The sequence below is a fragment of the Acipenser ruthenus genome, chromosome 5 (assembly GCF_902713425.1).
Source record: "Acipenser ruthenus chromosome 5, fAciRut3.2 maternal haplotype, whole genome shotgun sequence".
NCBI classification, from domain to species: domain Eukaryota; kingdom Metazoa; phylum Chordata; class Actinopteri; order Acipenseriformes; family Acipenseridae; genus Acipenser; species Acipenser ruthenus.
In genome coordinates, this window is record NC_081193.1 from 36,501,317 (window position 1) to 36,517,738 (window position 16,422).

The 16,422-nt window shown below is 38.0% G+C and overlaps 1 protein-coding gene across 3 annotated transcripts in view; it reads right to left on the reverse strand.

Annotated features, from left to right (window-relative positions):
• LOC117402192 (syntaxin-binding protein 5-like) overlaps window positions 1-16,422 on the reverse strand; it is a 177,634-nt gene that overhangs the window by 57,213 nt on the left and 103,999 nt on the right. For all 3 annotated transcript variants that reach the window (XM_059024116.1, XM_034003100.3, XM_034003099.3), the window contains exons 6-10: window positions 13,837-13,900; window positions 13,104-13,187; window positions 9,489-9,612; window positions 5,857-5,935; window positions 2,407-2,561 (exon numbers count right to left, since the gene is read on the reverse strand). In XM_059024116.1, coding sequence (XP_058880099.1) covers window positions 2,407-2,561; window positions 5,857-5,935; window positions 9,489-9,612; window positions 13,104-13,187; window positions 13,837-13,900 — 506 coding nt within the window. The remainder of the gene's footprint in view (window positions 1-2,406; window positions 2,562-5,856; window positions 5,936-9,488; window positions 9,613-13,103; window positions 13,188-13,836; window positions 13,901-16,422) is intronic.

Here is a 16,422-nt window from a genome sequence, read left to right on the forward strand (position 1 = left end):
TTGCATATTTTTAAATAATTTAATTTGCCATATCCCCTGAAGTCCAATACATTTTTTGGTCGCACCATACCATTGACTATTTAAACCCCTGCAAACCTTGCTTTACAGGCTCAGTTTTAGGACATACACAGTTCTAACATTTTGCTGAGTAAAATATTTCACAGCACAATTCTGTCTGTACTTTAGATGGGCCATACAACAGGGGTTCAAACCAAGCTCAGTGAAGTTGAGGATTTGAATGCACACATGACCTCGATTGTATTAAAATGCAGAGCCTGTCTCCTTAAGAGAAGCAACAATTATGGTGCAGATGTTAAGACTGAGCATTAAATTCCAAAAATGACACAAACATAATTTTTTTCAGTCAGAGAAGACTAGCTATGTTAAATCTAAAAAGTGGTGAAAAGCAATATGGTTTATTTCATATTTTGAAATTTTATTTTCAAATATCAGTACCGGTATTTGTTTTAGGATTGACGTGCAACTATTGTCATTGTTGACCCCTCAAACATGTTTACTGTAGACTTCGATGTTTGGCATTTTTGGTCAAAAGAAAAAAGCTACATGGTGAATTAATTTTAACTTTGTAAAGATCAAGTGAAATTGACATTCAAACTGTTAGCTCTAAAAAGATTATTTGATTCTAACCAGCAACTGAGGCTGCATAACTGTATTGGAATTATAATCAGCCATTGTGAACTTTTAAGTTAAAAAAATAAAAGTATATTTATACCACAAGCGTGGGTATATCTAGCGTGGGATGCATTTTTGTTATCACACTCAAGGGGGATAACTTGCTTACTGGGACTTTCCAACCCAGTGGTGTACTGCTGAAATTCAGGATGGAGCTGCGCTTCGGTAGTTGAAACTGCCACAGATAAATGTTTTAGAACAACTTTAAAATGGCTGAAATAATTTAAAATGCATACTGTTGCTTTGATTTAAATTCTGATTTCCTGGAGAACAAATATATTTAGGAAATGCCAATTACTGATCTGCCTGTGTCTGACTTATCCAAACAGCCGGTGACCTCTTCCTAAAATAACAGAGGCTGCAAATTGACAGCTCAAGGTTCTATCTTAAAAGACAGTTGCAAAGAGGCCATAAACAGGGTTCAAAATTAATATGAGTCCAAGCATAGTCTATTGACAATGAAAGTAAAGATCTGCCAGGTAAAATAATCCTTGAATTAATTGATTTAATATAAAAATGTACACATTTTATTGCTATTTATTTTAAATATATACTTGTGGTATAAACAGAATACTGAATGATTGTTCGTGGTAAACCTTTTTTATTCCCCTTAGGAGGATGTTCTTACATAAACTACACGCCCATCTGTGTTCATGATTTAATGGGACATCCTCATGTGGCGAATACAAAAACGTATACCACGAACAGCATCCTCTATATATATTTCATACAAACAATGGATAGTGATTCATATGTTTTTAAAATGGGGATTATGATTTTAACTTTTTAATAACATTTTTCTTTTAAAGAACCCAGTGTGCCATGATGATGAACCACAAAACTGAACTTGCTTATTAACCCACTGCATCACGTGTTCCAATCAAACCTGTTCTAGTCAAAGCATTGTGACAGGTTCACACATGACACGTGATTCAAGTGGCTGAAATCAGGAGTAAAATAATAACACAAATAAAACACTTTGTGTCTGCCACTTATGGCCAAGGTCACTTCTCTTGTCATCCCCATCCTAGTATGGCTAAATGCATAATTTCCCCCTTCATCGCAATTAAAATGTGTGTTTTATTGAGACCTATTACACTAGTTTAAATGAGCATTTTGGCAAATTAATCCTTTTGTTGCTTTTCTCTCTGTTGAGTTTCCCTCAGAAAATTACACTTGGTATATCTGGACATTTACATATTTGCCCATTAATATATAGATACACAAACTGAATCCACCTGGTCAAAACTCCATGAAACATTCCTTCAGGAACCTGCTTTGAGAATATTTTATATAAAAAAACAATGTGAGGTTGACCCGTTTGCACACAACTGATCACCAGTAGCTACCAATGCTGCTGAATGAAAATGTGCTTATGAGAACAATCCTCTATTTGAGAAACAGTCGCCTTCTCTCGGCTTTATATTTCTCTCAGTCTTCCCAATCTCTCATTTAATCTCTGGTCCACTGCAAAGTATTTCCATAAGATGTTGTCATCAGTTTCATTGTTGCACCAGGCAGCAGAAACAACAGTGCAATCGGCAAGAACAGAGGACTCAGAACAAAAGACTTTCCCATTGATCCAAGATGATGATGATGATGATGATGATGATGATGATGATGATGATAATAATATAAAAAAAAAACAGCACACCATTTAAACATAAACATAAAATAAAGCATATTTCTAGGGCATGTAAGTTCAGTGCCTACCATTAGGATATGGCGTTTCGCAGAGTGTTAGAAAATCAACAATAGGATAATCCATTTCTAGTACAGCAGTGCTCTTTCCATGCATTACTGTTAAACATGGTCTTCTTCCTACAGTATCGTATGACAGGCCCCCTGATAGAATCATGAATGGATCTCTGAAAACAAACACAGAACAGAATAAATGAAACCAATACAGATTATGCTTCAGGTTACAGTTTTAGCTTTCAGAGAAATACAAATAGAGATGATGAAACATACGATGCAGATCTAATACAAATAATAATATTTGGAAATGTAAAGTGACAGAGAATCAATTCCTTACCATGTATTTTCCTTCTCCAATACATTTCAGCAAAATCACTGAGACCACAAATTAATTCAATCATGTAGACAGCATATCATTGTAAAAACCAACTAAAATAAGTTTGGTGTCTCTTCAGTGAGTACAGGCTGATGTAATACCTGTTAAATACTATATTTAACATACTATATGGGGACTTTGCATAAAGCTTTCCATTCTGGATACCAAAAATATAGCAAACAGTCACAACATTAGAACGGATGCATTTATTTATTTTTTTCCTGAAACCAGCCTACAGGTAACTGGGGTCTGAGGCAGATAGCTGTTATATTAATCAGGCAGGCTATTTCCGCGCCAGCATGAAGCACCAGCAAACTGAAGAGCCTCAACAAAACAGCCGGGAGTCTAGCTGTGGGAGTCTACAGGTAACCAGTGTCTGAGGCAAGATAGCTGTTATATTAATCAGGCAGGCTATTTCTGCGCCAGCACGAAGCACCAGCAAACCAAAGAGCCTCAACAACTGCATCCCCTACTAACTCACCCTCCTTCTCCACCTTCTCAATCCTCTCAGACTCTGACCTCTCCTCCCTGCTCCAGGGTCACAAACCCACCACGTGTGCCCTGGACCCCCTCCCCACTCACCTCTTTCAAGCTGCTGCTCCTGCTCTACTTCCCTTCATCTCCTCCCTTCTCAACACCTCTCTCCTTTCTGGTCTCTTTCCCTCTGCCTTCAAGCAAGCCTCTATCACTCCCCTCCTCAAAAAACCGACCCCACCTCCCTCCAGAGCTACCGTCCTGTCTCCCTCCTACCCTTCCTCTCCAAAACCCTCGAGCGGACTGTACACCGCCAGCTCTCTGCTTTCCTGTCCAACCACTCTCTGCTCGACCCTCTCCAATCTGGCTTCCGCTCTGCTCACTCCACTGAAACCGCCCTCCTGTCTGTCACCAACTCACTAAACTCTGCCCGAGCTGCCTCTCTCTCCTCTGTCTTAATTCTCCTCGATCTCTCTGCTGCCTTTGACACTGTCTATCACTCTGTTCTACTATCCTCTCTCGCTGACCTGGGAATCTCTGGCACTGCTCTGGCCTGGTTCTCCTCCTACCTCTCCAACCGCACTTACCAAGTAATCTGGCGTGGAGCAACCTCCACACCTCGCCCTCTCTCAACAGGAGTCCCCCAAGGGTCAGTCTTGGGTCATCTCCTGTTCTCTCTCTCTACACCCGCTCCCTGGGCCCTCTCATCGCATCCTATGGTTTCTCATATCATTTCTATGCTGATGAAGCTCAGATTTTCCTCCTTCCCCACCTCTGACTCCACCATCCCCTCCCGTATCTCTACCTGTCTGTTTGCTATCTCCTCATGGATGCACTTGCATCACCTCAAACTCAACCTCTCTAAATCTGGCCTCCTTTTCTTTCCCTCCTCCTCCTCCCCCTCCTCTGATCTCTCTATCTCTATTACTCTGGAATCTACCACACTCTCTCCCTCCTCCTCAGCTAAGAACCTCGGAGTCACCCTGAACCCCTGCCTCTCTTATTCCCAAAACATCTCCACTCTGGCACGCACTTGCCGATTCTTCCTGAGCAACATACGAAGAATCCAACCCTTCCTCACCAACTACGCCACCCAGCTCCATGTCCAGGCCCTGGTACTCTCCCGCCTAGACTACTGCAACTCCCTCCTGGCTGGCTTCCCTGCATCCGCCACCCGTCCGCTCCAGCTCATCCAGAATTCTGCTGCTCGCCTGGTGTTCTCTCTGCCTCGCTTCTCCCACGCAACTCCACTGCTCCGCTCACTCCACTGGCTCCCGAACACTGCTCGCATCCTGTTCGAGACTCTTGTACTTGCCTACAGATGCCTTGACCAGACTGCACCCAGCTACCTCCAGACCCTCATCTCTCCCTACACCCCCACTCGACCTCTCCGCTCCTCCTGCACTAGAAGACTGGCTCTACCTCCTTTACGCTCCCCTGCCTCCAGAGCCCGCTCCTCCACCCTCGCCCCGCAGTGGTGGAATGACCTTCCTACAGATGTCAGGACTGTCCAGTCCCTGTCCACCTTCCAGCGCCTCCTCAAGACACCTCTTCAGACAGCACCTGTAGAACTCCTCTTTTTTTCCCCCTGGACACTTATCACTCTTCCTTAAATGCGCTTTACATGCTCTTATCTGCCCCCTATATTACTGCATTTAATCCTGTATTTTAGAGTACTGTAATCTGTCAAGTGTTATTTAATCTATAGTATTTTGTATTTAAGTATATCCTGATGTAACTATCACTGACAGTGTTATCTGCTCCGTTACTGAATCGTATTTTGTCCTACTTGTACTTGCTAGAACCAAAGTCATTGTATTTATCTTGCTCTTAATTGTATTATTACTTGTACTGTGATCCTTGAAATGTATTTTTGTTTACGACTGTAAGTCGCCCTGGATAAGGGCACCTGCTAATAAATAAATAAATAATAATCAGAAAGTACTGATATTTCTCTAAGCAAGTACAATTAGGTATTAAAGGTCATTTACTGTTAAGAGTTTATGTGTTTTTATAGTATGACACAGCAACTACACTCTTGGCTGCAATATGTTAAGAGAAGAGACTCACTTTGTTGGGTCAAAATAGTTTTAGCCTTAATGAATTCAGACTTCAGGTGAAAAAGGCACATGAGATATGCACATGAAATGTCAAACAGATACAAGGCTATGACTATGACAAACTACAAAGAGTACTAACTAGACCAGTCTGGGTTGATATTTAGCCCTCCGGCCCACAGAATCAATACTGCATATCACTTTTATTTCTTATCACACAGTGTTTTCAACAGACTACCATTGCATTTTAAGGGATAACAGGATAATATTAATAATATTAACAGCTATGCTAATGCCCAATAACTTATCCAAAGACACATATGTTATCAGGGGACACTGTGCTGCTGGAGGTCCCAGGATCTATGCGTCTCTTAACCACAGTGCTGTATGCAAGAAGCTTGCACACTGTACTGTACATCGCTAGTGCTCTAACCCAAAACCTTCTGATGTATAGAGACAAACTAGTGCTGCATTTACCTGAGATGACATGCTTTAAATCAGATACATTTGAAATGAATTATAAAAATATGAACAGGAAAAAAAAAAAAAAAACTTTACCCAGTTCTGGTTGTTTTATATTCCACTTTCAGGATAGGTTTGCAGGGTTCCGGCTTTTTTCCATCCTTTGGCTGCTTACCTAAAATAGAACAATTCCAACTGTGTTCAGATAGGCCAACATAATCAAAAAGACACCTCATTCAAATTGTGCTCCTTATGTACTCATCATGTGTCTGTAACACTCTCCCTGGTGAACCTGCATATTGGGCATTAACCACTAATCATCATCATGTAGTGTAGCACTAATTTTTACAGCAATCAAAAAAACTTAAGCTTAACTTAAGTTAAACTTAAGTTATACAACGGTAATCTTCCAAAACTCCACATCCAGTCACTCAGTACAATAGCAGGTGAGCTTTTCTAGTTTTGTTTTATTCTTTTTCTATTATAAGGATATTTTAGATTTAAAAAGTAATTTAGTAATATACAATATGAGGAAAGAAAAGTCAATTCATTCAAACATTATGCCAAACTGATCTAGTTACTTATGTGGTATATACAGTATACCTTCCTTGTGATGTCAGCTCTATGGTAATGACTCTGCAAATGCCACCATAAAGATTCAATTCCTAGCCTATTTGATCAGTGTATATATTATCAAGATAAAGATGCAATACCAAATTCCATGAGGCCAAGCTTATCTAGATGTACCCATTTGCATTTATTTTTGCATGTTGCTTAAGCAAGACAAAAGGTCATGCTCTGTTTATCGAGCTAGACACTGAGTCTTGCTGGGCCTGCAACTCAAGTGTTGCATTTTTTACTGCAAGTCAATAATTTTTTCAACAGCATAATTTACCCCAGGATGATCTTGATAAATGACAGTTTATTCTAAGGCTCATTAAATCAATTGCAACTAAGTCCTACATCCTGAGTATTTTCATAAGTTAGAAAAAAGCCATTTTCACTAAATAACTCTGAAAATACAACTACTTACTAACAAAAAAATACTTTTCATTTTTAATGAGCTACCTCATTAAAACTATCCTGAGAAATCCAGTCATGTTTCATCTTTCGAGTAGGTTACATTTAGGGCTTGCTTATTCATGAAATGTCAAAACAGTCCCAAGTCTGTTTATCAACATGACTGATAATCAAACAAAAAAATAGTTTACTGTCACAGATTTCCTGCTTGTCCAATGAAGCTGGAGGTTGATGGATAAGAAACACACTAATGTTATGTCTCAGTATAGACTTAAAAATAATAATTAAAAACAAAACGTATTTAGTACTAGAAAGGCGCACAACTAACAGATTGATGACCACCCCCATTTATCAGTATGGCATGGTAAACCACAGTGCCAAGCTTCCTTGCACTGTCCCAATATTGTACATCAATTATACTCTGCAGATATACATCATTATCCATCTAATCCATAGCCTCCTTGTGAGTGTCTAGAGCAGTGCTAATTAGAGCCAATTGTGTCTTCAGCAGTGCTAATTACAGTCAATTTTGTCAACAGCTGTTTGTTAAGGACAAAGAATTGAATATATATATGCTGATGACGCAATGCTTTACAGATGCAGACACAGCTAAAGAGTTTTATACTGTAACTTTAATGGACTAAAATTATTACATTTTCAGGCTTATTATGATCACTAGAATACAAATGGACCCTTTGATTTTGAAGTAAATAAAGAAAGTTGAATATGAGCCTTTCTGATGGAGTTAATACTGAACAAGTGTGAACAAGTGATTATACTGTGACCAGGGCTAAATTCACGAAGAAAAAAAAAATGTAGACTGGTTATTATGCCATTTTTGTCAGGGTGAGGAAGGTATTTGTTTTGAGTGTACACAGTTTCTCTTTGAAACATCAAGAAATACTTTTATAAAATCAACACTTTTATAAATTAGGTGTGGGCTTATGCAGCATTCATACCGTTTGGTACCTAAACGCCAATCAATGGAATAAAATAGTTAAATAATATTATAGTGTGTAGTGTTTGCCTATGAGACTGACCAGGATTGGTATGTATAGGGTTTATTGTATATTAATATAAAATAAACTTGATTATACTGCATTTGTATTTTTAGCAGTAAAAAGTATGTCTCTGCGAGTGTACATTAATTCTTTTTTTAATCCCACGATATTGCGATATGGAAATTATTGATATTTAAATATATATATATATATATATATATATATATATATATATATATATATATATATATATATATATATATATATATATATATATTATATTCTATTAGACACTGACATTGATGTGATAAAGCCACAGAAATGTCTTTGCATTAGATGGAAATAATGTCACATTAAATGTAGCTATATCGTTAAATTATTCTTATTGAACTAAGGGGGCTATGTAAGATACAAGCTGACTTTTTCTCACTGACCGCTCTGACCTCTCTTGGAGTGGAAATCATCCTATACAGCACCCTATACAATACTGTATACATGTACAAGTTCAAATTGCTGTTATCACCATTATATTCTGAACAGTAAGGTACATTACATAAGGCTTTTTTTTTGTATATGTCTATGGTTGGTGTCAAATGTACGATTAAATAGTTACCTAAAGAGAATTTCTTCTGTTGTAGAAAAAAAAATAAGGATGGACAACATGAAAAACTACTTTGGCACTCTCTGTTTGTTTAGATTTGACAGCATGGAACTTTTTTTTTTTTAAAGTCTGCATGCATTGAACTGAATGCAAAAGTTAGGATACATCACTACGAGGCACCTTGTTTCCGCCCTTTCAAAAGGTCACAAATACCGGCTGGTGATTGGTCAACAGCTGTTTTCATGTTGCTTTCGGCGGTCCCTCCTACTCCTGCGAAACTTCTCTCCACCCATTTTGCGGATTGGAAATGGCTAGTTTTGGTTTTGTGATAAAGAAAATGTGATATGGAAACTAGCAATATTATCGCATAGACACTCTTTCGCAAGAACAATCAGGGTTTGATTTGGTCTGGCTCTTAAAAATGTTATATTACCATTTTGGAGACAACAGCAATATTGGTTCATTAATAAAAAAAAAACTTAACCTTGCTTATTTGTTCAGAAAATCTACTTACTTCTTACATCATTTTGCATTGGAAGCGGTTTATGAGAGATTAGCAGTTATAGAAGCACAGTCTGTGGCAGGTTTAAAAAAATACAAAAAAAAACCCCACAAACATACAAGCTCCTGTAACAGGGTGTGCTAAAATGTACTAGTCTCCCAACCATCTGCTGAACTCTGTTGCTACATTCAAACCAGAATCCAAAACTTCGTCTCCCTCAAAGCTGAAGGAAAATCAAGCATATATGCATACAAACAAAGACTTGATTACACAGAAAAGAGGCATTCTACCTCTGAAAGGAACATTTCAGCAGAGGATGCAAAAGAAAATGATGATCACATCTAAAAAAAAACAAGACAAAAAAAGCAGCTTACTTTTACCCTTGGTTTGTGTTGTACCAATTAAAATCTTAGATTGAGAATACCTTTCCTTATGCATGAATCTACCTACAGTGGACATGATTCACTCATTTAGAAACATACAAAAGGACAGCTGTGCCCTGCAGCAAAAACAGAAAAAAATGGGCAAAAAATAATTGGAGTGAACATGCTGTGGAGTAGCTAATACGACAGTATTTGAAGTAGTATGGATTTCTTGCTCTTACCATGTGGCGTGATTATCTGTGCAAACTTGGCAGGGGATCTTACATTCCATATGGTCAAAGTGCCATCTGAATGGCTACAGATGAACTGTTTTCCTTCATGATGCCAGGCAACAGAGTGGATAGCCTGTCAGAATGAAAAATAAATACGTTTAGGGGTAAAACAAAAGTCTACACTTTTGACAAGACCAGAAATATCACTAAGGGTGTAGCTGGACCACAAAAAACTGTAAAACAGGAGGCAAGGGTGTATATTTTCTTTTTGTTAGATAGCAGTACACCACAGCTTGAAAAGTAGAACTAAACCATAGCAGATGGCTGGGTGAAAAAAGTTCTATGTTGTGCATATTGGCTTCCTATACCCCGAGTGATTAGTCAAAAGCTAGGAAGTCAGAAAAGGCTGCTTGTCAGAACTGCATTTTTAATATGAATATACTTTAAGGACCACAAATAAAATGCATAAAAAAGCAGCATGGTTAAAAATGCAATCTAACCTGCAATCTAACCTGTAGCCCAGTCATATAGTTGCAGCACAGAAGCTGATTGAACACTGGTTGGACCTTTAGATTTAGGAAGTTGAAATCTCTTGACCATGGTTCGTTCTACTTCCATCTTGTAAATGGATTGTTCAAAGCAGTGTGTCGAAGCACAATGAAACTTAGCAGACATAAATATTGCATGCTACTGTTACTGTACCTTGTGTACAAACATTATTTTGGAGAGGGCAAAATCAGATTTTTAAAAATAATATATTTTCGCATTTTTAACCATGCTGCTTTTTTTATGCATTTTATTTGTGGTTGTGTGGTCCAGTAGTTAAAGAAAGGGGCTTGTAACCAGAAGGTCCCCGTTTCGAATCCCACCTCAGCCACTGACTCATTGTGTGACCTTGAGCAAGTCACTTAACCTCCTTGTGCTCCGTCTTTCGGGTGAGATGTAATTGTAAGTGACTCTGCAGCTGATGCATAGTTCACACACCCTAGTCTCTGTAAGTCGCCTTGGATAAAGGTGTCTGCTAAATAAACAATAAACTATACAGCTCTCTTGAGGGATGGCTAATGTAAGACATTACAGTAGCTTCATGGGAATGAAAACAAATCTATGCAGAGTCTCACCTAGTTTTAGAGGTGACCTTGTAACAAGTCAGAAATGAGGCAAGGGAAATTAACCTATGGATTTATCTATAAATACATGTTTAACAGCAACCAAAAAGAAAAAAAAAACAACCTTACACAAGTGAAGGTACCAGAAAACAAACCTTCCTATGCCTCCATGGGACACAACAGTCCATATCCTTCCCATACAATTGAATACTTTCATTAACCGTAAATGTAGCTTAATAAGGCATTACTATCATTACTATTAGTATGGTGGTAATTAATATTAGTAATACTGCTCGTAATACTAATCCTCCCTGGAAAAAATACATGGGAATGTGGCTGGCGCCATGAATTGAATAAGTGATTAAATAATGAATTAAGGCTCCAGCTACAGGTGTATAGATGAGATGATCACAGGTGTTAGAGGGAGTTGGGGTTAATGTCTGTGCTGGTGGATGTTCGTGTTGCGCGCTGTCCCGTCTCGTTTGTTTATGCACGTCTCCGTGACGTAATGTGTTTTGTTCTGTCTAATGTTTTGTTTATTCATCGTATTTATAATTAAACGTGTACATTAGCGCTTTAAAACTTGAAACTTCTGTGAATGAATCTTCCTTCCTGGTGGAAAGCGCTTGCCAGTTACGCTGTCCTGTCACATGGTATTATTATCATTAGCATCAATTTTAGTTATCATTATCATCTGCATCATCATCATCATCATCATCATCATCATCATCATCATCATCCTACTCCTGTAGATTATTGTATCTTTACGAGGAAATGTATGTGTTTGTAGGGTGTTCAAAAATTAAGTCAATGATCAAAGACAAAATGGAGAAGGCCACAGCTACAGTCAAAGGTAATTGGTTCAGCACGGAGAATCATGATTGCCAATGGCATATGTTCTAAAAGGGGTTTGTCTGCATCATTTTTGGGAGTTTCTGCATGCTTCTTTTGACTGTTCGGAAACAGGCACAGCACAACCTGATAAAACTACATAATCTCAGTCATCCACACGCAGACGAGACGATTGCTGAGAAACTTGAGTCCAGTTTAAACCAATGGAATATCAATCCTAAAAAAATACTTCTGATCAAAACAGATATTGGGAGCAACATGATCAAGGCTGTTAAATCTATGACATACAGGGATGACAATTCTTCATCTGACTCAGAATCAGAAGACAACAATGAATCATGCATATGACACAATTTCTGAAGTACCAGGGGAGATTCTACAATTTCGCCGATTTCCCTGCCTTGCACACACTTTGCAGTTTGTCCTCAAAGAACTTGAGAAGCATTCAAGTTACACACATCTGTTGGGCAAAGCAAAGCAGCTTGTAAAAATTTTTAGAATGTCACCCACTGCTACACAGAAGCTTATTGAAGCATCTGGCAAAACCTTGGTTGCTGATTGTCCAACAAGATGGAACAGTTCATTGTTCCTGATTCAGTGTCTGCTGGAGGTAAAGACTGCATTGAACAGAACTAAATCAATCAACTGGGCTGGGATTTTTTGCTGACTAGTGAGTGGTCCAGACTTGAAGACATAAGTCACCTGCTACATCCTTTTGTAGAGCATACTAATTGCCTACAAAATTATAGTTGTGCTCTTTCTAATGTACTGCCAGCAGTACTTGATTTAGATTGTCATTTACATTTCCAGGACACCAGCCACAACACCACACTTGCTCAGAGTCTGCTGCACTCTTTATGCAAGAGATTTGAACCATTACTGCAGCCTAGTTGTGTTGGATTTGAAGTTCTACCAGCTGTATCCCGTCTGATGGACCCATCAGTGGCACCCTTACTTTGTATTATTATTATTTGTTTATTTAGCAGACGCCTTTATCCAAGGTGACTTACAGAGACTAGGGTGTGTGAACTATGCATCAGCTGCAGAGTCACTTACAACTACATCTCACCGCTACTGAATGCTGCCAAAGCCTATCTTAGTCAGGCAGCTACTGATTCACCAGAACAAGCTAAAACTGCCGACAATGAGCCATCTTCATCAGCTGCTTCTACTTCACCACCACTAAAGAGATTTCAATTTCTATTCAAGAGACTCACATCTAGCAGTGGTGGGCCATCCGGTACAAAGCCAACGACAGGGAGTTGTGAAAGTTAAATAGATAAGTATATTCTTGAGTGCAAGGAAGGAAACTACTTTGACATCAATGCTGTCACATTTTGGCTGGATCAAGAAACAGTTTACCCAATAATCTCCAAGTTAGGCAAAGACTTGTATATAGCACCTGCCTCTCAAGCATATGTGGACAGCATTTTTTCTGTTTGTAGGAATTTTACTGCAAGAAAGAAAAGAACAAAAGAAGACCTACCCTTGAAACCAGGGTCTTTTTGAAACTGAACCACAATCTTTTGAAGTATTTATATCAGATTAAGTAGAACACACCCTTCTTCAGTTATTGCAGCAAATTTAAAACTACCAATGAAGCATCAATTTCACAGGCAAGAAAATCCTTAAAAGAATGTAGGACTCAAAAGATTCTACCTACCTCATCGTATGTGCATCGGTAGTCTGCTTTCTTTGACTTGAGGTCCCATAAAACTACTGTTCCAGACTCAAACCCAATTAGAAGCTTAAAAAAAGAAAAGAACAAAAAGAAAATTTAAAACAAAAAACAGATAAGATAAAACATAACTGTTCTTAAAAAGAAATAAAACAACATAATGTATCCAGTGCCAATAATAATTAATTGCTTTACATCATTGCATTACTAACTGTAGATTGAAAACAACAATTTTTTATCTAATTTTACTTTAAAATAATTACAAACTTCTAAGCCCTTGTTGCACAAAAAACAACTGCAATGTATTATGCAGCACTAAGTACAATGTAAATACATATGTACTTATGTTCTACCTACTGTATGCAAAACAAAAGACGTGTCCTTATTTACTATGTAATTTTCGTAGCCCATCGTCAATTTGCTGAAGACTGCATGTTCACAGGATATCCGTCATACAAAAAACAAACACTGCAGCTGAACACACTGATACTGTATCTTTAAGCTAACTGATTTATCAAATAGTGAATCACATTTTTCCTCAGACTTTCATCAGTGAAGTTTGTGGAGAATTGTACCTTGAAATTGAGCTTCAAATGTTACAACTACAAAATGCGTAATGGAGAAAGAAAAATTTCACTTTAAAATAAAAGATGGCTCATCTTATTCCCAGAGATAAGCAGTAAATAATTCTGATATACCACAAATAATCAAACAATACCTTTCCTTCATCTATTGGATTATCACTTATGTGGACGACTGACCCTGGGTGGGCCTTGGATGACCTAAAAAAAAATGTAAAAAAACAAAAATAAGGGAAAAAGGCAATTTTTTTATAACGTGTTTAATGTAACAGCAGCTTACAAAGCAGAGCAAGCAATGTTACATAAGCAGTGCTCACATGGATAAGTCACACTTGATCAGTCTTCAGACTTTTCTTACAGAAATGAAAAAAAAGGATGTGTGTAAGTCTGGCAGACAATCTTCAGAAACATAGCTTTCAAAAGACCTAAGCTTGTCAGTGCCTGGAATGTTCTCTACTGTGACTAAAGTCCTTTCACACTGGCACTACTACCCAGGTCCAGACTACCCAGGTCACAGTCTAGCGTAGTGTGAAACCACGTACCCGGGTCAATTCTCCAAATCTTTCTACTAGGTAACCATATTAAAGATCAACTGTTATAATTAAAAACATTTAATTATACGTATATTAAAATGAAAATGTAGCTACAGGGTGGTTCTGAAGTCAGTGGACCACACTGCACTGCTGTTGTGGAAAAACAATTAATCTTGTGGACATCAAAACAATAAGCAACAAGATTCTAGGATCATGGGTCATGATAATTTTAAAACAGCAGGATTTCACATTGTGAACAGGATGGCTTTGCAGGGGTGACGTCAGACCGGAAACACAGATTCAATACAAGGACTGGCGGGGCAAAACTGAAACGCTTTCAGTTATTTTAGTAAATAATAAAACAAACAAAAGATTTAAACAAACACAAAACAAAAGGGCACGTTGGTCAAACAAACAGAACCAAACAAGTATCGTGCTGGTTTTCAGCCAGCACGTATTGCAATTGTTTACTTTAGTTGTTACCTCCTAACTCCTCACTCGTTGTCTACTCTCGAACACTCCACCCCGAACAAAGACAGCTGCAGGCTTTTATATTCTGGCCGAGGGGTTAACTAGTTATTAATTATCTTATTACCCCTCGGCCATAGTCTGCACGAGTTTAATAAGGATGTGTGACTGTCAGCTAGTTAAATAATCAGTAGCTGATCAGTCACGCATCCTCACGAGGTATTTAAAATAAAAAATACAAAACACATAATGGCGGCGACTTTTCGTCCGCGCCGCAAACAATAATAATACAAATAATAATAAACAGCACACATATATATATAGGGACGGGACACTCCGCCACACACATGTACACACTCTTCGTGATGGATGGTATCTTTCCAATGTGTTTTTCCACTGTAGCATTGCTGAGAGGTTTTTAACCACTTTTTATACATTGAAGGTGTAATTTATTATGCACATTTGCAGTTACTTTTCATTATTTCAGATTTGTGTACTGAGCCAATAATAACTTATTTTTAGTATTAGTATTAAACAAATCCTTTGCAAAGCTAAATTGACTGTGGTGGTATACAGCAGCGGTTTCACTGTGCTTTTCTTGACAAAGGTTACAGAACAAAAGTCTTGTTAAACTGACATTCACAGTATGCACCATTCTAATGCAGTTCTTTACAGAGACAGGATGGGACATTTGGTGATTCTCAGGAAGACATTTATTAACTAAACCAGGATGATCTATTCTGTCAAAGACACTCCAAACAGATGGTAGGGAATACAGTCAAGCGCCGCTTAATATCACTTCAAAATTGACTAGACAGAAATTGTGATAAAGTGGAGTTCACTAATAACCTGGCTACATTTCTGGCTACCATTAATAACAGTAACACCAGTGCTAATATAACCATTTTCTTTTTTTCTTTTTTCAACAAGGGTTCTCAACCGGGGGTCCGCTCAAGCAATTCACACTCACTTTACATGTCGAATACATTGCAGTTTAGAGAGGTGAGTTAAAAAAAACCTGACCTGCCTTAAAGTGCCCCGAGATTCTGGAGCCTATTGACAACCCTATATCTGAGAGTTATGAGGAAAAAATTACCGTGATGAGTGACTTGAATCTCCCTGCGAAATAAAACCCACGTTGATTTAAATGCGTGTGTGTATCACATATCAAATAGGCTATAAAACAGTTTTAAAATTATTTTAATAAAACACAGCAGTTTCCAAATGGTTCAACTTGTATTGGCACATTGCAATAAAGTAAAATGTAATTTACTAAAAGCATATTGTTCAACAACGCCTTGCGCATCTGACAGTTGTAAAGTTACAAAAAATATATATTTCTGTGCACCATTTTTTTTATTACTATTTCAGTATGATCTCTAGAACACGTTTGACAGACAAAGCAACAAACCACAAAAGTCTACAACAGTTTGCCGTTACTATATATTAAAGGTTTACTGCATAACTTTACTCCATGAAAAGTCTGATGTGACTGTGCTGTTGCATATGGGGGTATGTTTGCATTTAGCAGCTGCGTGACGTGTTTAGTGCGTGCACCACCAGTAATTTAGGTTGAGTCGAGAGCTGTGTCGAGAGTTCATCAAACATGTTCTTGTTATTAAATACAAAAGTTACATTCAATACCAGATTTGTGTCTTTTATTTAAAGAACTGCACACATTGGAGGGATATATTAAAATGTATGTGTGTCTGGCCGGATATA